At 36.1% G+C, this 24872-nt stretch overlaps 1 protein-coding gene across 1 annotated transcript in view; it reads right to left on the bottom strand.

Annotated features, from left to right (window-relative positions):
- Window positions 1–24410, bottom strand: part of ATRX (ATRX chromatin remodeler) — a gene marked incomplete in the record, with an annotated part of 191522 nt that extends 167112 nt beyond the window's left edge. The window contains 3 exon segments of the mRNA XM_056809652.1: window positions 22579–22647; window positions 23288–23472; window positions 24147–24410. Coding sequence (XP_056665630.1) covers window positions 22579–22598 — 20 coding nt within the window.
- Between the last annotated feature and the right edge of the window lie 462 nt (window positions 24411–24872).

The following is a 24872-nucleotide window of genomic DNA, read 5'->3' as shown; positions in this document are numbered from 1 at the left end:
AACAACCAAAAGAATAGCATATATGCTGACTATAAATATGGCAAGCTCTACAATGCCCAATAGGTGCACCATGTAGACCAGGATAGTGAATTATCAGAAACATATTAACCTAGGTTTTACCCATCTCCTCTATTCTCAGAGATATACATGCAGCAAGGAACCACAATTAACAAAGCACACCAATATATAACAATGGCTCCCTTGATTGTACCTAGCAATGCAATGGCCAGGTACATACAACTAAAATGAAATTTGGTTATGTTAAAATGAATTGTGGTTGGACTAAAATAATTTATTAATTAGGTGGTCGCCAGGGATTTAATTTCTAAATCCCAAAATGAATTACTAAAGTAAATGGAATTTTTGGTAGTTTATTTACAATATTAGGAAGATATTAAGGAATGAGAGAGAAAGAAAACGCTGAGCTTCTTCTGATATCAGTTAGAATTTCTAAGTCCCAGCCAGGGGAAGTCTCAAGAAGTGGGGCCTTTCCTGAAAGCTTCACACCTCCAGCAAGGTGGGGTCACTAAGTCAGCTTTTCATTCACCAATGGAGACAGTCTTAAAGAAGTCTGGGTGTCTGCCTTCCTGTCGCTCCTCTGGGTATTCCCTTCAGTGACAGATCCTTCACTCTAAGTCCAGATAACTGACTGTCCCTCATCAATCTTTGTTTCCTCTATTTAAAGACTTTTTTTCTCATGTCACTTCCCCTAAATTTTCATGTTTACCAATCACAGCAGATACTTTTCTCCAGGAATGCCCACTCTTTAGTTCTCACCTTCTCTGGTTAGATTATATCTTTTTGGGTTACTTAATACCTCTTGTTAAGTTTGCCTTTTGTAGTTACTTAAAACCTTTTTGTGGTTAATTCACCTTTTGGTAGTTAAAATCTAAAAATAGATTGTAGCTTACAATTCTAGCTTCACTATAAAGGAAGAGCTAAATATCTTCATTGTTACAATCAGGAGATTACAATTTTATCTTCATAATAACGAAAGAGCTAAGTATCTTCATTGTTACAATCTGGAGATAGCTAAATCCAATCTTCACAGTTAGTATCATTAAGGTCAATTGCCTCGCAAGATGCAAACTAGTGTGCTAAAGGCCAAAACTCACACTGGCCAAAGTAGGTATTTCTATAAGGATCTCATCTAACTAGGACTCCATAGTAGCATTATGAAACAGTATCCACAGGAAAAATGTAATCTGATGTTTGTTAAAGGAAGAGGGAACTGGTAAAAGATCACATTTCTGATTGAGTATGTCTAGTCTGAATGTCCTTCAGTTCATGCAGTCCATAGTCCATATTTTGTTAACAGCATCTATCAATATAAAATACTGGAAAAATCCCAAAATCATAAGCACCACACACAGATTTTTCAGATTACACTAGACTACTTTTGCAAACACCAATCCTATACAAATTTAGAAAAGTATCAATTCAATTTGGAGGAAACAGAGTCTATTTCAGACTGGCAAAGTGTTTATTAAATTTCATTTGATTCTCACAATAACTATATGGTAGGTACTATTATTATCCCCTATTTTACAGATGAGGCATGGGGAGTTTAAGTGACCTGGGCCAGGGTCACATAGCAAGTTAAGTGTCAACCCACTCAAATTTTAATTCAGATCTTCCTAACTCTTAAGTTACTCACTCTATTTATTCTGCTACCTAGACACCTATATTATTAATTAACTGAAATTTTTTATTTAATTAATTTAGAATATTTTCCCATGGTTACATGATTCATGTTCTTTTCCCCTACCACCCCCACACCCTACACTCCCTGTACCTAACAAGTAATTCCACTGGGTTTTGCATATGACCTAGACATCTATAGTTACATAGTGGCTTTTTGAAGTTTTCAAAGCCCTTTACCAATTATCTCATTTCACCTAATGGAAATAACTGAACATAAAACAGACAGTGGACTGCAATGAGAAGCACAAGTATATCAAGAACAAATTAAGTAGTTTCGGACTTCACAGACTAAAGATGATGTGATATTTTCTGTGAACAGATGTCCTACTACAATAATTTGCTAGTTACAAGGAACTTTCAATTTACTTTCATAGCAAGTAGAAAATTATTTATAAAATTTAAATAAAGCAACTCATATATTCCATCTTAGCTTAACAAAATCCTGCAGACTTTTCATTAAGAAAGTAAACATCTTCTAGCCAAACTTTCAATTTTATTCAGGAATACCTGGATACTTTTTAAAAATGGCATTGAAGAACTGGTGGCATTACCTTAGGGTTTTCAATACTTAGGCAGGCCTCAAGCTGCTTCAATATTAAATCTATTATGCACTGTCCTTTCAGGCAGTTCAATTTTTAAATATCCTATCTTCCCCTAAGGAAAGAACTCCCTGAAAATTAAAATGGACCAGATAACTGCCAATTGCTCCACAAGGTAACAATAAAGTATTCAAACAAAAGTCAAAAGATTGTAAATACATAAGAAAATCTAAGATATCTTATAGCAAAGAGTGACTTTGAAAAAAGACAAGTGATATTGCACTTTGCAATTAATAGTACTCAATAAAGGGTAGACATCCCAGTTAAAACATATCTTCCTCCTAGCTAGCAAAGATTTGCTTCAAATTCAAATGATGCAGAATGGACTACCTAAGTAAATACCATCCTCAAACTCCTGCTCTCTCATCTCTATCTTCTTCAACCCTAACCCTCAAAATTCCAATTTAATTCCACTCATCAAAGGGTTTCACTGTACCTACCGGACCAATGATAGAGCACTATCATCAAATGACATACATCTTATTCCTCTGCCTATGAACAAATCAATTTGTACCCATGCATCAGTCGTCCTAAATCTATTTTTAATCTTCCTGAAGTCTTCCACTCCTACCATCCCACATCGATTTCCTAGGCTCAATCCCTGGTCTGTTTTCACTTTCCTCCCTTCTCAATCTTGAGATCAGTTACCCAGTTCAATTGTATTTTACCTCCTAAATTCCTTTCCCCCCTATTATTACTCATGTCTTAACAAACCCCAACCCTGCCATCAATCTCTTCTGTTCTGACCTAAGATCTACTGAACCCAGATGGAGGAAGTCACCTAAATCACAAAGCCTCTTTTAAGAGTAGGTCTCAAAAAATGTATGTTATGCAATGTAAACTAGGCTCTAGATGTTTAATAGATCCCTTTAACTCTTCCCTATCTGACTAATCATATTTCCCATAGTAGTTGCTGAATTTATTCTTTCCTGTATCTTCCCATATTATTCCTCCCTTATTCCCTCTAAGCAGAAGACTGCCCAGAATATGTGAACTAATACAAAGTAAAGAGAGCAGAACATTGTACAGTAATGGCAGTATTGAACAATCATCAATTGTGAAGGACTTATCTATTATCAGCAATATAACTCAAAAACAACTCCAAAGGATTCTTGATGAAAAGTGGTATCTATCACTAGAGAAAGAACTGGTAGACTCTGCAGATTGAAGCATACAATTTTAATTTTACTTTCTTCATTTGAGGGGAAGGGTATTATTAGTGATATGTGTCTTCTTTCACAACAATGAAAACGAAAATGTTTTGTATGATAGTACATGTATAACCTAGATTAAATTGCTTACTGTCTCAAGGGAATGCAGAGGGGAAGAGGGAGGATTTTGAAATTCAAAATTTTTTAAATGTTAAAAATTATTTTTACATATAAATCAGAAAAAAATAATTTTTTTTAATTGCTCCTCTTCAAAAAAATCAAGATTCCAGCCAAAGTGACCTACTTGTTCTTCCTATAGTGCAGGACATTACACCTCCCATTTAGGTGGCTTTTCATTGATTGTCTCCAATGCCTGATGTGCACACAACTCCTCCTAGGAAACCTCACTTTATTCAAAGTTCAACTCATACTATCTCATATGGAAGGCTTTCCCCAATGTTCAAGTGTTAAGTTCCCACACCATTTACTTTGTATATATTTTATATTTACTTATTCTCCAAATAAAATTCAAGATCCATGAGGAATGTTTTGCTTTTGCCTCTATAACCCCAGTGCCTAACATAGCTCCAGGCACATAGCAAGGGCTCAATACAGGCTTAATGAATACATAAAATTAATAAGATTCTGGTCAAACACTTAAGGAGTACTATTCTATAAGTACATGGAAATATGTGACTAGGATAAAAAAATAAAGACAAAGTACATTTAGGAGTCATCTGCTTGAGAATGACAAATGAAGTCTAGAAAAGAACATGAAAAGACAGAAGAGGAACAGATCCAACCAAAAGTTAGAGAAGCATTCAATTTTGTGGCTGGTAAGAAAAGGTTCCAGCCAATAAGACAAAGAGTTGAATAAAGTGCCACGAAACTTTTTTTAAAATTTCAGGAAATACAGGGCATACAACAGTACCAAATACAAGTGTTAAGTTCCCATACCATTTATTTTGTATATATTTTTACATTTACTTATATATGTACATATTTTCCAATAAAATTAAAGGTCTAGGAGGAGAGGAATGGTTTGCTTTTGCCTCTGTAACCCCAGTGCCCAAGATAGCTCCAAGCACATAGCAAGGTCTCAATAAAGGCTTAATGAATACGTAAAATTAATTTAAGATTCCGGTCAAACACTTAAGGAGTACTATTCTATAGGCACAGGTTTACTGGATTTTGGTTCAGTGTTCCTTCCACTCTATTAGGCTGTTTTCCTAGAAAAGTGAAGAGAGAAGGGTTTCTCAGGAGACAGCAGAAAGCAATATGAACAAAATGTTACATCTCATCTCAGAAAAAGATAGGCATGGCTGAAGTGTGAAGAACTGGCAGAGGGTTCAAGTTGAGAAACAGATTGTGAAAGAAATGTTTCATTGTGGTACAATGGAAAAACTAGGAACTGAGTATGAATTTCAGATCTACTACTTAATAAGTTGTATGATCTTGGATTTAACCTCTCCAGGCCTATTTGCTCCTCTGTGAAAATGAAGGAACTGAATAAGATGATCACCAAAATCTCTTCCAACTCCTTATCTGTGAACCTCTGGTACAAGACACAATGAACTCTACATGTCAAGAAAAGGTTTCTGAACTTCAAAGACAGGACTTGCTCGATATCATCCACTGTTGCTCTGGCATTTCTGAAACAACAGCAAAGTCAAATCTTTAGACTAAAGCATTGGCCTTTATTGGGTTCTATCAGTGGAAAGAGGGGTAACACATCTGACTGGTTGTACTTTTAACATGCTAGGCAGAACCAATGACAACTACTGACAATTAGTCAGATGTTGATTGACAGCATGACCAGCCAACAATACTCATTTACTGAACTAGCTAATATTTCCTATTTCATTCCCCAACATTTTTCAATGTACCATAAGTATAATTTTTCTGTAAGTAGATAGGATGTTTTTAAAGAAACTATAACCTTAAAAATGAGACAATATATTAATTTTTTTTAAGTCTGTGCTTCATGGCAACTGAACTGAGCTTCTTTATGAGCAACTGAAATTGATCTTTGCTTCAATTATAAAAAGAATATTTTTTCTGAGGTTGGGAAGTGAAAGACTGAAAAATAATTACAAAACCTAGAATGAGTTGAAATATTAAGTGCTCAACTGAGTCGGAGAAAGTCATTCAATCATGTAGCATATTTATCCAATAAAGAAAGGACTCATTTCTAAGAGGAACTGGTTCAAATTTATAAAAACAAAAACTATATAAACAAGCAGTTGTAAAGAGTCAATCTTTCAACTATCATATGAAAAGATGGTCCAATTCACTTTTAGAGAAATGCAAATTAAAACAATTCTTAAGTTCCACCTCACAGCTTTCAATTGGGCAAAAAAGCCAAATGGTGGAGAAGTTACAGAAAAATAGTGTACTAATATGCTGTTGGCAGAGCTGTAAATTGGCATAGCCACTCTGAAAAGTAATTTCAGAACTATGCCCTCAAATTTCACTGAACTGTCAATACCAAGTGATATCACTACTAGAAGCATACCCCAATTATCTACAAAATAGTAAAGGGATCTATATGCATAAAACTTATGGTAGCTTTCTGTTGTAGTGAAGTCCTAGTAACTAAGGGGGATGACCATCAAATGAGGAATGGTGAACAAACTATGAGATATGAAGATAAGGGACTATTAATATATCATAGGGAATGATGAAACAGGTGAATTGAAAAAAAACAGAAAACTTGAATAGATTGTTATAAAACGAAGTGAACAGAAACAGGAGAATAATTTTTACAATGATCACAATATTGAAAAGGAAAACAACTCTGAAAGACTTAAAGAACTCTTATCTGTTCAAAGACCAAGCATGACTATAGAAGATTAATGATGAATCATGCTTTCCAAATCCTGGCATAGAGGTAAACAACTAAAGGTTCAGAATAAGAGATACATCTTTATTTTTTGACTGATACATTTTCAGTCACAAGTGTGAGAATCTGTTTTACTTCGCTGTGCATATTTCTTACAAGACTTTTAGTTTACCTTACCCTCCTTCCCAATTTGAGAGGGAAAGGGAACAGGCAATACTAATGCCAGAAAAAAAAAAGATAATCACTAGAACATTTTTTAAACACACAAACAGAAGGCCAGAAGGAAACACAGATAAGCAGGACAACTTTGAAAATTACATGTTAATTTATTACATACTTGAAAACAAGTTGTATTATGAGATGCAAATTTCATGTGCAACCTTTCCTGTTGTACTTTGGATGTGGAAACACTCATTTGTGTTAAATCCTGAATAAAAGTTTAATTAAAAAACAAACATACATGATTGAGTCCAGTATGAATCTGTTATCTAATCTAATGTGAACTGGGTACTCACTACAGCAAGGCAATCATTTTATTAAACTCTAATTGATTCTTTATCATATTTCCAGACACTGTTCCAAATCTCTTTTCAAGCTTCCCACTACTACTAAGGGAGGACCACAACTCATTCTTTACTGAGAAAACTAAAGGGACTGAGAGCAAGTTTTTTCTTCTCTCATTTCCATCATCTCCCATTTGTTACTGGAGAGGTAGTGCCTCTTCTACTTGTACCTTTGATCCCAAGTCTCCTCTCCAAGAGTCAGATCCCAAATCAGCTTTCACCTCTGGATCCAGGCCTTTTGTTTACTTAGGTCTCTAGCAGTCTTAAAACCCTCACTAGACACCACCTTCCCCACAAGCAATCCCTTTATCTTTTCTCCCTTTCACAACCAAACTCCTAGAAACTCTTCCATCTTCCAAGACTCACTTTCTCAGCCTTTTGTCAACAAGCTTCTAGTCCAAAGAAACTGAAGCTGTTCTCACCATAAGTACCAGTGATCTCTACTTGACAGGCCTTTTCTCCTTCCTCTACTTCCTTAACAGCACTGCAGCATTCAACACTGTTGACCATCCCCTGATCATGTGAATAATTTCTCTTTTCTATGGGTTTTGGTGACATTGCTATCTCTTGGTCCTCCTCTACCTGCCTTTCTTGTGCTTCCTTTGTCCCACCAGCATCCAATATTCAGCAGCCATGAACAAACTAGATTAAAATGTAATGGAAGGGGCAACTGGGTGGTTCAAGTAAATTGAGAGCCAGGTTTAAGGAACAAGAGGTTCAGGGTTCATATATAGTCTCAAACACTTCCTGTGTGACCCTGGGCAAGTCACTTAACCTTCCCCAGGGCTTGGTGCAAATGATTTGTTTTCTGAATGACTGTCTAAACACACCTTAAGACTTCTTAGCTGGATCATCACCCATAATATGCCCCCAAACTATGAGTATATCCTTAGGCTCCTTCCTTAGCCCTCTTAATTCACTGAACTCTAGTTTCCAAAGCAGATGACTCCCAGGTGTATAGAAACAGTCTCTTGATCCACCTCATCAAACGACTATATAGAACATTTAAAACTGGATGCATCAACAATACCTTTAACTCAACAAGTGCAAAAATAAACTAATTACCCCTCCTCAAACCAGGTTCCAATCTTCCCTACTTCTATCTAGAATATTACCATTCTACCACTGAACTAGATTCAGAAAACTCAAAATCTACTCTTAAATCTTCCTCAGATATCATATAGCTAGCTGGCTCCTTTTTCCCCATTCATATGGCCACCACTCTAGTTGAGATCTTCTCCCATTTGAATTTCCTAAATGTCTCCTAAATGGCTTCTCTACTTTCACTATTCTTTTCAATTCATTTTCCACTTAACACAAATTGCAGGGACATTTTCCTAAAGCACAGAATTTACCACATCATTTCCCAATTCACTAAACTCCAGTGACTCTTTCAGAATCTAAATACAAATTTCTGTGTTTAGCATTTAAAGCCCTTCACAGCCAGGTTCCTCCTTTTCAGTCTCCATTTTTGCAGTGTTGTCTAGCCAAACTAGCCATCTTGCTGCTCCTTACACACAAAACTTCCATCCTCAGATCTCTATACCAAAAGTACTCCATGCTCTTCCTCCACACCCTGGCTTCCTTCAAAACTCAGCTTAAGTACTTGCTTTCTAAAGGAAGTCTATCCTAATTCTGAAACTGCTGTAGTGTCAACTCAACCGAAATCACCATGTAAATATCAGGCATATTTTATATATATATATATATATACACATACACACACATGCTATTTCCCACAATAGAAGGAAAAGTTCTTGGAGGCAGGAGTGGTTTCATTTTTGTAACCTCAGCACCAGATGCTTGATAATGTGCACTGAATGATCAATCATATATTTATTTTCCTAAACTTGTTAATGTCCCTTCAAAATTAAAAAAAAAAAAATCAGGGGCCAGCTGGGTGGCTCAGTGGATTGAGTCAGGCCTAGGGATGGGAAATGCTAAGTTCAAATATGGCCTCAGACACTTCCTAGCTGTGTGACCCTGGGCAAGTCATTTGATCCCCATTGCCTAGCCCTAACCACTCTTCTGCCTTGGAACCAATACACAGTATAGATTCCAAGACCAAAGGTAAGGGTTTTAAAAAAAAAAAATCAGAAACAGATATTCCTGAGCTCAAGGAGCCAATTTTTGCATATGAAAAAATCCAAGATTCAAGCATTCTGTTGAATCTAAAACATTTTAAAAGTATTTAAAACAGCATCAAACAGGGTGTAAATGACTTATGGCCAACAATAATTCTGATTTAGATTCATTCTGTGCCAGTCTACCGATACCAGAGCAACTCAGAATTTCTGGCATTGACCAGATAAAATGAAATTAGGTTTGTTTCCTCAATTTTAATTAGTTCTCAGTCAGTTGAATGCTAAATTGCAATATATATACATATGCACTTCATCGCTCTTGTTATGTTAGTTCTGGAGTTTTGAAAAATGAATAGAATAGTATTACAAAACAATTATTACTCCTTTAAAGAATACATTTCAATGACTATTATAAAAAAAGTTCAATGGCTGTTGGTGTGGGGAATTTAATTAAGCTTTTCAAGAATCATTTCATTCACAATAATTAAGGAGGATCAGCTACAGACAAAGAGCAAATAGAACAGTGGTTGGAGAAAAATAACAAAAAGCAAATGCCAAGAAGTGACAAGCTTGCTTCAAAACAGCCAGAATTATCCTCAGAAAACAAGCAAAGACCTTCTGAGGGATCTGACAGTTGGATGGTTGTTAATTCCTCTATAGTGAGCAATAAGCTTCTTAAAAATTGGAAGAACTGTGAGAAGACTAGTAAGCGACAGCTATTTACCACTACTATATAGGAAAAAAAATGCTTTTCAATAGCCAAGATTGTATTAATGAAGTTTAGAAAAAGAACAATTTCACAGATTAAAATAGCTTGGAGATTTTTTTAACTTCCTATCTCCCTCAAAGTCTGGCCCAATAAAGGGAATGAGGAACTCTTTAAATATATTGACATGTATAGAAGTAGAATTATTTCAGAATAACAAAAATGCTCAAATAGAGGTGGAACATTGCAATACAACATTATGCAATGTCACACCTTACAAAAGCATAAGAAATTTAACAAAAAGATGGAGAACATGTATCAACGGCCTGGGAACTCACCAATTAAATTCATTGAAAACCTATGGATTGTAACCAAAGCTAAATTTGGAAAAATGGAGTATTCAAAGGTATACGTGGCAAGTGATGCGTGATTTCATGATGAAGATCTAAAAAAAGTGCCAAAAATTTTTAAACACAATGCCAAATCACATAATTGCAGCAAAAGAACATTTTTTCATAATAGAAGTTTTCTTAAAGATTGCATAAATTATAAGGTTTATTGTATGATGCAATAAATTTAATTATTTTATATCAAGTAATTCTCACACCATTAATATGTGCCAGATAGTGTGCTAGGATTTGGGAATAAAATGAAAAAAACATACATTCCTTGCCCTCAAGGAGCTTACATTCTATATTCAATTATGTTCAATTACTGAAATATTTCTTAACTACATACTAATGATGTTGACCAAAAGGTTAAATTTCAGTAATGAAATCATACAAACAGCTCTACATCTTAAATGCCTGGATAACCTATTTATGGTACCTTCCACTACAGAACATGATCATCTCAGGAGAAAAAGACACTTCACAAGGGCAACATTCAATTCAGGTATCTTTTAAAATAACTCTCCTCATGCAAAAATAATTCACAACACAATTAGTAACATGGCTAACTTGAATTGTACAAGCTTCAATTCTAAAGTAGAAACTTAAGATCCTAGATTTGTAATTACAATGTACTTTAGCAAGCATATTCTGATTCAGAACAAAAAGTTAATTTGAAGCCAAGATAATGGTCCTATTTCTCAATTCATAGCACTCAGATTATCTATGTACATTTTCTTCTCAGAAGAAACAATCCTTTCTAAGCCATTCAATATTTGTTGACCAGAGCACTATAAAAAGGCATTTACTCTGAACCCTAATGACCTCCTATCAAGAGTGGCAAGCTTGGAAATGACATCATAGCTGAGAATATGCTGAGCAAGAGTCTATTTTTTCCCTACACGTGGCATCAAATGAATTTGCCCTTCCATCTCCCAACAGTTTTCTATTTTCTAGATTCGATCTATTTTTAAGACCCCTAATCACTTTCCTTTCTGTCCATATTTCAAATATATTTTAGTAATTCAATTGTATTTTTGGTTCGTATGTACCCAACTCTTACTTTGCCTATAGACTTTTTTTTTATATTTCTGCCCACTACTCAACACAGAAATACTTTTTTAAAAGCAGTTACATTTCCTTTAAAGTTTTGCAGATATTATATAAAAAGCACTGTATTAACACTATGTTCCTGTCTTTAAGAGCTTATAATTTTTACCCATAAGCACTTAAAAGTTAAGTCTGTAAAAGCTTGGCTTAGATATAGCACCTAGAACCATTCACAAACATCATTCAGAAATTCTCATTAAAAATCTCTTATGTCTTCTTATGTCTCCTCTTTGAGATCAAATTTATTCTTTGTAATTTTGAAACATTCATTTTCAACTTTTTTGTAGTAGTTTTTTCCATTTACATTGTTGTAGACATTGTATAGTTTTCTGGTCTCCGCTTACTTCAACGGTGCATCAGTTCACATAAGTCTTTTCATTCTTCTCTGTGTTAATCATATTGGTCGTTTCTTATAGGACAGTAATATTCCATTACACTCATTTTGCAGAGGTGGGGGTCCATAAGTGTGGAACATTGCATAAAATGTCAATTTTTGTTGTACTGATCGGTTTTGCTCATTTTTCCCCCTCTTCTTCCTTTTTTTAAAAAATAAATTTCTTTGTCATAATGTATAGCTCTCTGGAAGAGGGCAGAGGGAGAGATACAGGGGAAAAAATCAAGGTGACATGAAAACAAAAGATTATCAATAAAAATCAATTTTTAAAAAATGTCTTATTGAATCTTATGCTATACACCACAAATGAAAATAAATACATTAAAGATGCAATGATTTAAAAAATGTGAAGGGAAGCAGACCCTTCTCAGTTTTCTTTTTTTACCTTTCACAACTAAAACTAGGGAGCAAATTCTTAACCAAACAAAGGTTATAGGGGATTATAAAAGATAAAATACACAATTTTGATTATATAAAATTGAAAAACTTTTGCGTAAACAAAACTAATGTACTAATAAAATGGGAAGCAGTAGACTAGTAAAGTCTTTGTAGCAAATATCATAACCAACACATATAGACAAATAAGAGAAATACATAAGACAAAAGCCATTTCCCAACAGATGGGTAGTCAAAGGAGGTGAGTGAACAGTTCTCAAAAGAATTCCAAATTACAAAGAAACTCAAGACAATGCTCCAAATCAATAATAATAAAAGAAATGCAAATTAAAGCAACTCCATAGTTTTAGCTGACTTAGAGATTGAAAGAGAAGCACATAAACATAGTGATAGAGCTGTGGACTGGGACAACCATTCTGAAAAGCTATTCAAATTATACAAATAAAGTAGCTAAAATGTCCATAACATTTGATTTATTCTATTGTTGGACAAATAATAATAGTAATAGCATTTATATAGGACTTTTAAGGTTTGCAAAGCACTTTACATATTACCTTATTTTATCCTCACAACAAACAGGTGAGGTAGGTCCTGTTTATCACTATTTTATGGATGAGGAAACTGAGGCTAAAAGGTGAGATGACCAGTGTCACACCACTAGTGACTGACTCAGGATTCAAACTCAGGTCTTCCTGACTCTAAATTCAGCACTCTCCACTGTATCATCTAACTGCCTAAATCCCAAGGAGGTCACTGACAAAAAGAAAAGTCCTGTATACATCAAAAATATAAAAGTGCTTTTTATGGTAGCAAGAATTTAAAAAGTAGATGCCCATTAAGTGGGGAATGGAATGAGCTTTGGTACATGAATGTAATGGAAGATCACCGTATTCTAAGAAATATGATGAATAAGCAAAAGAAGACTTTTTACGAAACTGATGAAAAGTAAAGCAAGAGTCAGAAAAACAATTTATAAAATAACAATGCTAATGGAAAGAAAAGCCACCATAAAAAAAAAGTTTTAAAATCACAAAGAACAAGCTTGGACCTAAGAAAAAATGAGGAAATACTTCACCCAGTCTTTCCCAGAGAAAAGGAGATAAGGAGTTCCTCCCCACAGGTGGGAAATAATGCTTACATACAATATTGATTTTTTTCAATGTATTCCTCACTTTTGATTAAATTCTAGTCTTCCTCTTTCTTTTTTCAAAAAATTCTTTTGTTATATAGGATGGCTTTCTGGGTACAAGGGAAATAGGAGAAAATCTAGGTGATGTGGAAACAAGAGATGAATAAAATCTAGTTTTTAAAAAAAAGAAAATAATTCTTATCAAAACAACCCTGAGATTTCACTTTATGTACAGTAAACTGGCAGTTTATAACAAGAGAGAGAAACAGAGCTGGAGAGGTTGTTGAAAAACAAGCACACCAATACATTGTTTGGTGGAGCTGTTAACTAGTATAACAATTCTGGAAAGTAATGTGGAAATTATGTTAAAAAAAATGTACATACAATACACTTTGACCTAAAGATTCAACTGCTAGGCATTCACTTTGAGGTCAATGACTAAAAGAAAGGCTCCGTACATACCAAAATATTTATACAGTCCTTTTTGTTAGTGAAGAACAAAAAACAAAGCAGATGCCCATTGAACACAATTTTTTTTATTTAAAAAGTTTATTATATTTAGTTTTGCTAAAACTTTTTTCTTCCCCTTTTTTATTCTTTATTATAAGAGGTAGCTCTCTGGGAGAACAGTGACAAGAGGAATAGAATGGGAAGTTGGTAGCTTTTAACATAAACTTATATACAAGTTTGGATATCATATTGAGAAAACACGAATTATTTTTTTCTCCACCATATCCAAAGGAAAAGATAAAAAAATTGGATGTTGTAAAAAGGGAATATTAAAATTCTTAAAGCTTTTTTCTAAATAAATCTAGATAGGTTATCTATTTCATATTCTGTTATTTCCTATTTTCATAAATATTCCTCTATTTTAAACTGTCTCCTTGATTTATAATTATATATAGTAGGTTGGGAATTTTTTTAGTTTTCTCTACTGTAATTTTACCTTTTTCATTTTTTTTTATCAAGTCACTTTGATTTTCCTCCCTAACATCCACTCTGCCATAATGCCTACCATTTCCTTTACTGATTACTGTTTTTCTTACATGAGTCTATAAAAATTTGTTTGCTTATATTTATTTATAATTTCTATGTCTTGGCACATGACTTATTTTGGTAAGGGTAGTATATGATGTGGAAACAAGTATAATTTTTAATGTTACCATTCAGAAGACACTATGAATCTTTCAGCTCTAAATTCTTCAACAATTTGTACAAGTCTGTATTTTCCTTTTGTTTCTCTTTGTTAGATATGACTAGCACTGAGACAGGATGATTAAAGTCTCTTATAATTACTGTTAATTCTTTATATGTTTGCAACTCATATAACTCTTCTCCCAGTTGGTACATATAAACTTAGTACTGAAGTTAGCACACTATTTATTATTCCTTTAAATTTGACCTTGAAAGGGATAAGAGATATAGGAATAAAAGAGATATAGGAATAAAAATAGTATGGTCAGTTTTGAAGGTTAAGATTAAGAGAGACCTGGCATCACATCAGATGATCTATAAAGGTCTGCTTAGCTCTGACAGTATGATGTAGAACATCAGGTAAAAATATAGCAGAGAACACCTTTCCTATCTCTCCCTTCCATCCTCAAATTATTTATGCTCATTTGTTCATACATCATATCCCCTAGAGCAAGACTTAAGACCTATGAAGGCAGTGACTTTTTTCTTTTTTACTTAGCACAATGCCTGGGACAAAGTAAGCGCTTAGTAATGGTTGTTTCCCATCAAATTGAAACACATAAAAATTCCATAAAAGAAAACATACAAATACAAGATAAATGATAATCAACTACAAAAGAATTGTCCCCAATAATTTTCTATACTAAGGTTTTGTTTCATCCACCTTTGTCCAAATTACTCAGAAAGGACAGAGCCCTCAAGGACAAAGACAAACTATGGCAAATAAAAGACTAAGGAAACCATCATGTTGCAGGTCATAAGTATAAGTGGTTTAAGGTGAACCAGGCTTTAAAGAACTTTGGATGGTTCTCACTCCAAGAGAGAAAGGAATTTCATTTCTATGAAAATTAGAGAAGTAAAGACCAGGGGCAAGAAAGAGGTTTCAAGATCCCATTTACCCCTGGGCTCAATGAATTCTGGACACTCAGAATCAGCCAATCAATTAGCAAACATTTCTTTATCTACTCGGAGCAAGAACTGACACAAAGGATATAAAGAGAGGCCAAAGACAACCCCTGCCCTCAAAGAGCTTACAATCTAATGAGGAAGATAACATGGAAATAATATATATGGATGTATGCAAATATGTATGTGTACATACACATATATATTTAATGCAAGCTACATAAAGGATGAATAAGAGATAATTAACAGAGGGAAGGCATTGGAATTAAGAAAGGTTGAGGAAGGCTTCTGGTAGGAAGTGGAATTTTAGATGGGATTTAAAAAGTCAGAAAGAACAGTAATCATAGCAATAGCAAAGGAGGGAGAGCATTCCAGGCATAGGAAAGCCAGAGAAAACCCCCAGATTCAGGAGGCCAGGGTCACTGGGTTAAAGAATATGGAAGTTAAGCTGTAAGAAGACTGGAAAGGTAGAAGAGGAGTAGGTTATAAAGGCCTCTGAATGCCAGAGTATTTTCATTTTTATCTGGGAGGCTACAGAAAGCCCAGAGAGTTCATTGAGAAGGGGAACATGATCAGACCTGTGCTTAGGAAAATAATTTTTGAGATTGAGTGGAGGACAGATCAGAAAAGAAAATGTGAAGCAGCAACAGGGAAACCTGGATGTCTAGGGCTAATTGCAGAAAAAGTGAAAGAAAAGTGGGCTTAGTTTACAAAAAGAATTAAGGAAATATTTAAATATCATCTACTATGTGCTAAGCATACTCAATACAAAAATTAATAATGGGTAATGCTTATATAGTACTTTACTTTTGTTATTTCATTTAATCCTCACAAACTTGTGAAGTATGTCTATTATCAACCCTCATTTATGGATGAAAAAATTGAGACTCAGAAACATTATGACTTAAATGAAGTTACACAACTAGTGCCTGAAGCAGGTCTTCCCAATTCTAAGTGCAGTCCTCTATCACCGTATCTCTTTCATATCAAAGATGAAACTCTCTGAGGTCAGGGATTGTCTAAGAAAAGGACATAATTAGACTCAAGGTCCAAACAGAACAACATAAGAGATTTAAGGAAAGAGAAATAATTTTTAAGTTGAGAAATCAGAAAAAGCTTTGTTGAAGAGATGGTTCAACAGAAGTTGGAGGTGGAGACTACAAAAATTACTGATAGTTAATAGGATGGATGGATTAGAGAGGCAGTAGAAACAAGAGTAGAAATAAGAGCATAGATGATTATAATTTATACCCTAGATATCTAGGGGGGAAAGTATCTGCTCTGGATCTCTTCCAAGCTTTTTTATAGTGAACATTTTGTATTTTAAATATTTAAATAGAAAATTCAAATAAATATTATTTATTTTTCGGGTCAAGTATCTTCTTGAGGTATATAGTATAAGATATTAATCTAAAACTACTATCTATCCAGCTGCTTTTCAGTTTTCCCAGAAGTTCTTGTGTCAAATAAGGAGGTCTTTTGATAGTTTATGTTCTTGGATTTATATAACACTGAGTTAAATTGAATTGTTTCTAACTTTATCTTGATTGTTCTAATGATCTATTTTTCTAGGGTTTTTTTGGTCAGGGACACTTTGGTGATTACTGCTTTATAGAATGAATTGAGTTATGAGATTTTTTTTCACTTTTTCATATTATTTCTCTTGAGAGTCTAGATCTTTAGTTTCTTCCTATGAATTTTGCCTTTGTTTATTGCCATTAAAAACAATTCCCTTGGTAGTTTAGTATGGCACTAAAGCTGAAATTTATTTTAAGTAATTTTTTAAATTAAATTGATGTTTAACAAGAGCAGCAAGAAATTATCAACTTCAAGGATTCAGAAAAGTTTAGGAAGACATGAACTGATGGAAAATAAGCAAAACAATATACATGACTACAATAATGTAAATAGATTTGGGGTTTTTTTTCCCCTCCTTTACAGACTGTTATGAGAGTTCTCTGGGAGGGAGAAGGGATAAATACATTAGGAAATGTAGGTAATATAAAAATATATATATATATCAATAATGTTTATTAAATTTAAAAAAATGATTCCAACATTGCAAGCCTATACAACTTAGTTAGCTGCACCAGATGGATTAAAAAAGTAGACTAGCTTGTTATCAATTTGGCAGTATGTGGAATGCTTGACCCCATGCTGTTTAACAATTTTATAAGAACTGTAGATGACCCAAAGCTGAGAAGGACAGTTAACAAGGGACAGAGTGAAGACCCAGAAAGAGCTTGTAGGACTCTTAAGATGAAAACGGATAGGAATAGCAAGCCTTACACTCAACTTTACAAATACAAAATGGGGGAAGGTTTGGTTAGTTAGTAGTTTATATGGAAAAAATCTGGGGATTTTAGTAGACTAACAGATCATTATAAGTCAGTATTATATAGCAATCAAAAATTTTAAGGGGGTGGGGGGGGGCAGCTGGGTAGCTCAGTGAATTGAGAGCCAGGCCTAGAGACAGGAGGTCCTAGTTTCAAATCTGGCTTCAGACACTTCCCAGTTGTGTGACCCTAGGGCAAGTCCCTTGATCCCCCCATTGCCTAGCCCTTACCACTCTTCTGCCTTGGAACCAAAATACAGTATTGATTCCAAGACGGAAGGTAAGGGTTTAAAAAAAAAAAAATATATATATATATATAAAATGGAACCTAGAACTGCATTTATTGAGGTACAGCTTCAAGAAATAAGGAGTTTTGAATCCCACTGTACTATCTTAGACAAATGACATCCAGAGTATTTCCTTTAGCCCTATATACTACTTTTTATAAAGGACATTGGTAAAACGAGGAGCTTCCAGAAGAACAATCAGGATGGTGAAAGGATTAGAGTTCATAAAACACAATAAGGGTAAGGTTAAAGGAATTGTGGATGTTTTGCCTGGAGAAGATTCTGGGGAGATAGAAGTCTTCCAATATGTAAAGGGTTGACATAAGAAAAGATCATTAGGTTTGTTCTGGTTGGACCTAGAGGGTAGAACTATGAGAAATGAGTAAAACTGTCAAGCAGCAAATTTAGGATTGGTATCATGAGAAAAAATTTCCTTAGAATTGGAGCTATTCAGAAATGAAATGACGGCCTCATAACGTGATACATCTCCCTCACAAGTCTCCAAGAGACTAAAGGACCACTTTACAAAGATATTAAGAGAGGGCAGGTATGAGGGAAATGTTTAGGTAAATGTTTGAGCTAATTTAACAGAAACAGCTTAACAACTTTTCACTGTGATATTTGAGGGACGAACAATGGGTTCTGGTGTCATTTTTTTATGTCTCCAATCAAGTCCCATCCTTCTTGTGACTTTCTTTTTCCTGCTTTAATAGTCAGGGATTATTCTGTGGCATTTAAGTCTATATTTTGGAATGTTATCTTTTTATGTACCTATGTCATTCCTCAAGAGGAAAGATCATGTTCCATAACTCCTAGTATACCCAAAATCCCCAATTACTGTCTTACATATGGTAGTCATTCAATAAATGTTGGTGATGTGTGAATGGACCTTCTTGGTTATATGAACAATAAAAAAAGTCAAACCTCAAGTTTGTCACTATCTTCAAGCATTTTACTTTTTCTAATAACCAGCAAATTCATTAAGTTTTGCTGTCTTGTCTTCAAAATCAATACATTTTGCTCCAAAAGGAAGTGATTAAAACTCATTTGGAATAATAGTTATTTTAAGGGTCTGATAAATGCAGAATACAGCATTAATCTCAATTCTCCACTTTGAGTCATTTGAGATTCTAGTCATTCCTTACCCAAAAATTCTTGAATTATATGGGTAAGGGGGGGGGGGAGCATGGAGATAAGAGAAGGGCACTAAACATGTCCACCCAGAGTAAATCTTTGAGGTCTTCCTTCTATGATTTTATCAAGGCCAGACCCTGAACTCCCATGTTAAATCATGTTAAAACAACTGGGTCAATAGTCTTAGTAATTTTTTGGACCCAATTTGTGATTTCATAAAGGTTAGGAAATCCCAGTGAAAAAAGTCATTCTACCAGCATAATTGGGGCACTGTTCTATAATCTAGTCTTAGCAAGTTGTCTGAGGCATTGAGAGGTTAAATGAATGGCACAGGGTCACTCAGCCAAAGACTAGAATTAAGCCCAGATCTTCATCAACAAGCATTTATTAAGTGATCCAGGCATAGTTTAATAAGTTCTGGTCACTCCTTAGCCAAATAGAAAAGTAATTCTTAAAGTATTAAGAGGATGGTGGCATGACAGGAAGAAAAGGGAAAAAGTGAAAGGCACAAAGCTAAAAATAATAGAAAGAAAAAGCAAACAGGCTCTGACCTCAAGGAGCTTACATTCTAAGAGTAAGAAAACTAATATAGTTATAAAAGAAAAAATAAAATGAGGTAAAGTCAACAAAAATATATCTAATAATCTGGAGGTTCCTTACATGGCCAAGTGTCATAATTCTATGATATAATGCTTGAATAGAATTTAACTGGACTGGAAAATGATCAGATGGATATGTCCTGTACTTATATTATTTTTTTTTAAACTTTTAAGCTCCCCAAGTATTTATTTTCCCAAGTGAAAGGCAGTAATCTCTGCCTTTAGGTTTGAAAAGTTAGGGAGCAAATCAATATGATAAACTCAGATTCAAAGGAGTCATGTGTAAAATTCACGTCTTATTTCTAACTCATTTCTTTCCCATTCTGTTAAGTTTCAAAAGCCAAATGGAGTTAGCTCAAAGTCAACTCACCACTTCAGAGGTACCAAAAATAGAGAATCCAGGGTGGATATTCAACAATCACAGTTGTTCAAAATCAGTGAGCTAAATTCTGCAAAATCTGCAAACAATAAAGTAGCACTGCCGGAAGTCCTTCTGGAGAGAACTTAAAATAAATCAAGCCTCATTCACAAGGGCACATGTGCTGGAGGAAGGTCATCACATCCAAAAAGTTAACAATAAAAACAGAATTGACCATGGGTTGGGACAAAAAATATTTAGCTGGCTTTTAAGGTTTTTCTATTCTAAATCTAACCAAGCACTCTATCAGTAGTCAATAAAGATTAACAAATTAAAATGAGGTTTATGTAATAAGTATTGATGGAAAATATTGTTACCGTGGGAGATTTCTATTTACCAATCCAAAGACAGAAAAATCATGGATAATGGTCAATAAGATAATAATCCAAATACTTCCCAGGCTAAAAGATAGGCTATACACAATTGCATATTATTACCACACTAAGGATACTTTTAACTCAACTATTATTTGATATGATAAAGTGGAGAAAATCAAACCTGGATATTGGTCCATGGGAAAAGGGAGTCTCACAGAAACAGATACATGAACTAGCACATATATCAAGGTGTACCAAAATCTCATTAAAGATATTATTTTTCATTTCCAAAAATTATTTAGAATCTAAATCATGCTAGAGTAAATTAGCAGCAAATAGCTTTGTTATTGCCAATATTTTATGTGATTCAAGAAAATATTAGTTTTATGCATTTTTTTCCATCTTGGAGGCCAAAAAAAGTCTTCCCTCCCCCCCACTTAAAAAATCAACACAACCTTCTTAGAAAGTGAAAGTGATGGCCAATCATATTAAGTTTGCTAATATGAGAGTGAGAGAGAACAGATTCTGATCAAAACCTAAGGGAACAAGTATCCCCTTACCCTAATCTATAAGTGCTTTCCCAAGACTAATTGCCACGCCTATTTAAATAAGCATTATGAGGTGTTTTTTTTAAACAACTCATAGCAATGAGCACAATTCTTTGCACATGATTAATAAACGTGATTGACCTGTTATTAAAACATCATTAGGAAATGCAACCAAGTGCTTGTCCACCATTACCTTTATCAGATGTTTCTCAGGATAGTCCCTCAGTCTATGAATGTAGCTGTCAAATCTTGCTTAAGCTCAACTTTTAAATAATGGTTAGCCTTACAGGTTATCAGTTACAGTTCAGATTAGAAATAGTTTTGTTTTACAAAGTCGCTCAGTCACAAAAATACTGTAATTTTAATTAATCTTAACAATATGAGGACAGTCAACTTAAAAGCATGCCTTTTATGGCCAAAAACTAAGTAAACAATCTAGTCATCTAAAAAGGGGGGGGAAAAAAACTTTCAGAGACCAGTCCAAGCATAATAAAAAAAAAAAACAAAGCTGAAATTCGAACCCAGAAACTTCAAAAAGCAGCCTTCTTTCCATTTATTAATGCTACTAAATATTCAAAAATACAATTTATGAATTAGGGAAGCTATTTACTTCTCTCTCCATTGAGTACTTACTTATGCATCATTTGAGCATAAAGAGGGGAAAATTAGAGGATAAGCACTATGACAACTATGCTACTGTTAGCCTAGAGCAGAAAAAAAAAGTGTAAATTCTTGGTTAAAATTAAAATTATGATAATAAAATTATTCATACCATTTCTTGGCTCTACTTGGACAGAATCAGAAGCTTACTATAAATCTAGGCATATTTGGTAATCTGGAGTTAGCCAACTAAAGGGTTCCATTGGACAAATAATAAGTATGCTTATGATTTAAAATGAATAATATCAAAATCTAACAGTTCTTCCTTACCTCTACTTCCAGAAGCTACACATTTCTACATTCTTTAAAATTTACAAAACCATTTCCTCCACAACAACACAGTAAGATATAAAGTATAATCATTATTATCCATATTTTACACATTTAGAAACCTCAAATTGTAGTGGTCCAGTGACTTACCCACCCAGGATCATAACCCATTAAATAAATAAAATTCCTGCACACTTTAGTATTAAAAAATACTGCCTCTAGTCGATTCAGTAAGTATTTATTAATCATATGCCATGTACAAAGCAGAAGTGAGGAGACTGCATTCTAGAAATGCAGACCTTCTGTACAAAGGCACATAGGCAGAAGATGTGGTAGATGAGGAATAGCTAACAGGTTTGATTGACTCCACAAAGGGGAATCATATGAAATAAAAATCGGAAACATAGGTGGAAGCCATATTGTGGAGGGCTTTAAATACCAGCCAGAGAAGCTTGAATTTTATCCTAGAGGCAGCAGGAAGCCACTGAAGATGTTTGAGTAGAGGACTGCTTCTACTTCTTGTCCAGTAAATGAACACACCTTATATTTTCATTCGGGAAAGTGTACTTCAAACTCTTGAGTACAAATGGTCTCTAGGCACAAAAGGTATAGGATATGACAGTGAGCTAAGGAATCACAAAACCTATAACAATTGGCAGCAATATAATCACCAAAATTATTTATTACTTTTGTAAGACTCACCCGGCTGAAAGGACACTGCAAACACCCACAGGATTGTAATAAAAACTGGCTCTGAGATTAAGTGAACCTTATGCTTAAATTTTAGAGACAGGTGGTAACTGGCTAGCAATAGAGATGGCCCAAGAAAAAGGGCTTGCTTACTTAGGTTTTAGGGCAGCCATTATGGCACTTGTTCCTCAATTTTCTGCAAAAACTGGAATCCACATTAACCTGTAAGGCACATAACATGCATGTGAGCATAAGCGGTGCCCAATAACCAAACAAGTTTTATTTATCCATTATAACATACTCAGTACCGAATAACATTTTTTCCACGTTTGTTCTTATTAACACAAATTCAAAGAAATGCCCCCCCCATCACCTCACCCTCTCCACACCCCCCCCACTGGGGCTCACCCAAGCCCATATCTGAACTCCAAGTTTTATCCCTCTTTTAATAACATGTAAAAAGCAAAATATTTAATAGTACCACGTTACGAGAGGCCTGGTTAAATTTTTAATAAATTAATATTTAATAACAAACTTAATAATTAATATCTGATTAAATTTTTAGAATAAAAATTTTTTGTCATACATTTTAGCTAAAGTTCTTTTAAAAATTAAATTTAACTCTAGGTATAAATTTAGAAAATGTACAAGTTTTTGGGCGGGGGGGGGGGGTGGCACCACGGGAGGCGGGCGCAGAGGGGGGAGGGGAGGGTGGAGTCAGCGGGGGGGGGGGGGGAGGGGCAGCCTACGGTCTTCACAACTTTAAAGATTCAGCAAATATGAGCTAGAGGTCCCAATCAAAGCTCCCAAACTATTTGATTCATGGCATGGGATTTTTAAAAAATCGATTATTACGGATTACCCAGAAAATTGGGCATAATCTTCCCTCAACGTGAGCCCACTTCGGTTGAACTTTTTGAACCGCGGGACAATGGTCAGCGGCATTGGGACAAAAAAACCAACTTCTCCACAAGAATCAACACGACCGAGCGAAAGGAGGCATCTAGCTCACAGAAGTCTCCCTCCTATAATAAAACCTGCCTCGACCTGAGAAAAATAACATCGGGGGTTAGGATGAGGGAATGCGTGCTGGTGATTAACTAAAGGGAGAAGGTAAACATTGGGGATGGCCTCCCTTTCCCAACCACCGAAGCGTGGGTTTCGCCAAAATTCCCCAGCTAAAACCTTCTGACTGTCCCCCGGGAATAAAAGTCTAAGCAAAACATCACCTTGCTCGAATCTGGACAACCCGGGGGTCGCTTTCAATATCTCGGCCAGGATAGAGCCGCCGCGAGCAGAAGAAGCCCGCAGAGCGGCTGCCCTCGCCTGGGGGGCTGAGGAGACTGGCGCCCGTGAGGCCCCAGTCCGGAAGTACCTCAAGCTCTGCGCACGTTCCGGGGGCTTTGCCCCTGGCGCGCCTCAGCCCCGGTAGACTTACGAACGGATTTTCTCTCAGTTCAGCGTCCGCATCCCACAGGCAGTGCAGGGGGCAGACCACTAACCTCCCCCCACTCCGCCCCCGGAACTACCCCCCTCCCCCTCCGCCTCCGCCTCCTCCAACGAGCGCTCGGCCCACCTCCTTCCCCTACTCCCCCCCCCCCCCGGTGAGTCTCCCTCTCCCTTAACCCCCCCCCGCGGCCTCCCCCGCACCCGCACCCGCGCCCGCCAAGTCGCCCTGGGCGCCTCACGCCAAGGCCCGCGTGCCCCGAGCGGTGTTCTACCTCAGAGACTCAATGATCATGTCTCCCCTTTCCCGCTCCCGCTAGTGCGACCGCAGGGCGCCGCTCTTACTCCTGGCCGGACCCGGGAGAGGCTCAAAAGGCGCAGGACTGCTCGTGGTCGTCGTCGTCGTCGTCACCGTCCCCGCCGCGGTGGCCGCCCCGCCTCCCGCCCCACAGCTCACAGGCCGCTGCAGGAGCTGAGGAAACAAAGCGCCGCCGCTGCCACCGCCGCAGCCATTTTGTTGGGCCGAGGCTCGAGCTGAAGAATTGGCGCGTCCTCCTATTCGCCCGTTTCCGTCCCCCATTGGCTAACGCCCTGCCCGGGACAGGTTCCTATTGGCTCCTACAGTTCACCATCTTTTGGGGCCTGTTGCTAGGGCTGGCCGTGTCATTTGGTTGCCCCACCCATTTGCAAAGGGATCCAAGGCAGTTCACTGTGGCCTGAAAGTAGTAATGACGTGTCTAAGCTTCATCCTGACGGCCCTTTACTCAGTGATGTGCTAAGACCAACAATATTCTTTCCCCTATAGCATTCAATTAGCCCGGGGCCCGGGGTGGGGGTTGCAAAGGAGCAGGACCTAGATAAATGGGCTAGGCAGGGTTTGTCCCCAAAAAACTTAAAATCGAAGCGAGAAGATGGCACATGCATGCGAAGGGATGTAATGCAAAATGATGACTCCGAAGGACTCGGGGAGCTGGGAGGGGCGGGGGAACCTCTTTCTGCAT

The sequence above is a fragment of the Monodelphis domestica genome, chromosome X, assembly GCF_027887165.1.
Source record: "Monodelphis domestica isolate mMonDom1 chromosome X, mMonDom1.pri, whole genome shotgun sequence".
NCBI lineage: Eukaryota > Metazoa > Chordata > Mammalia > Didelphimorphia > Didelphidae > Monodelphis > Monodelphis domestica.
The sequence above is the reverse complement of the archived record's forward strand: the minus strand, read 5'-3'. Positions and strand labels throughout refer to the sequence as shown.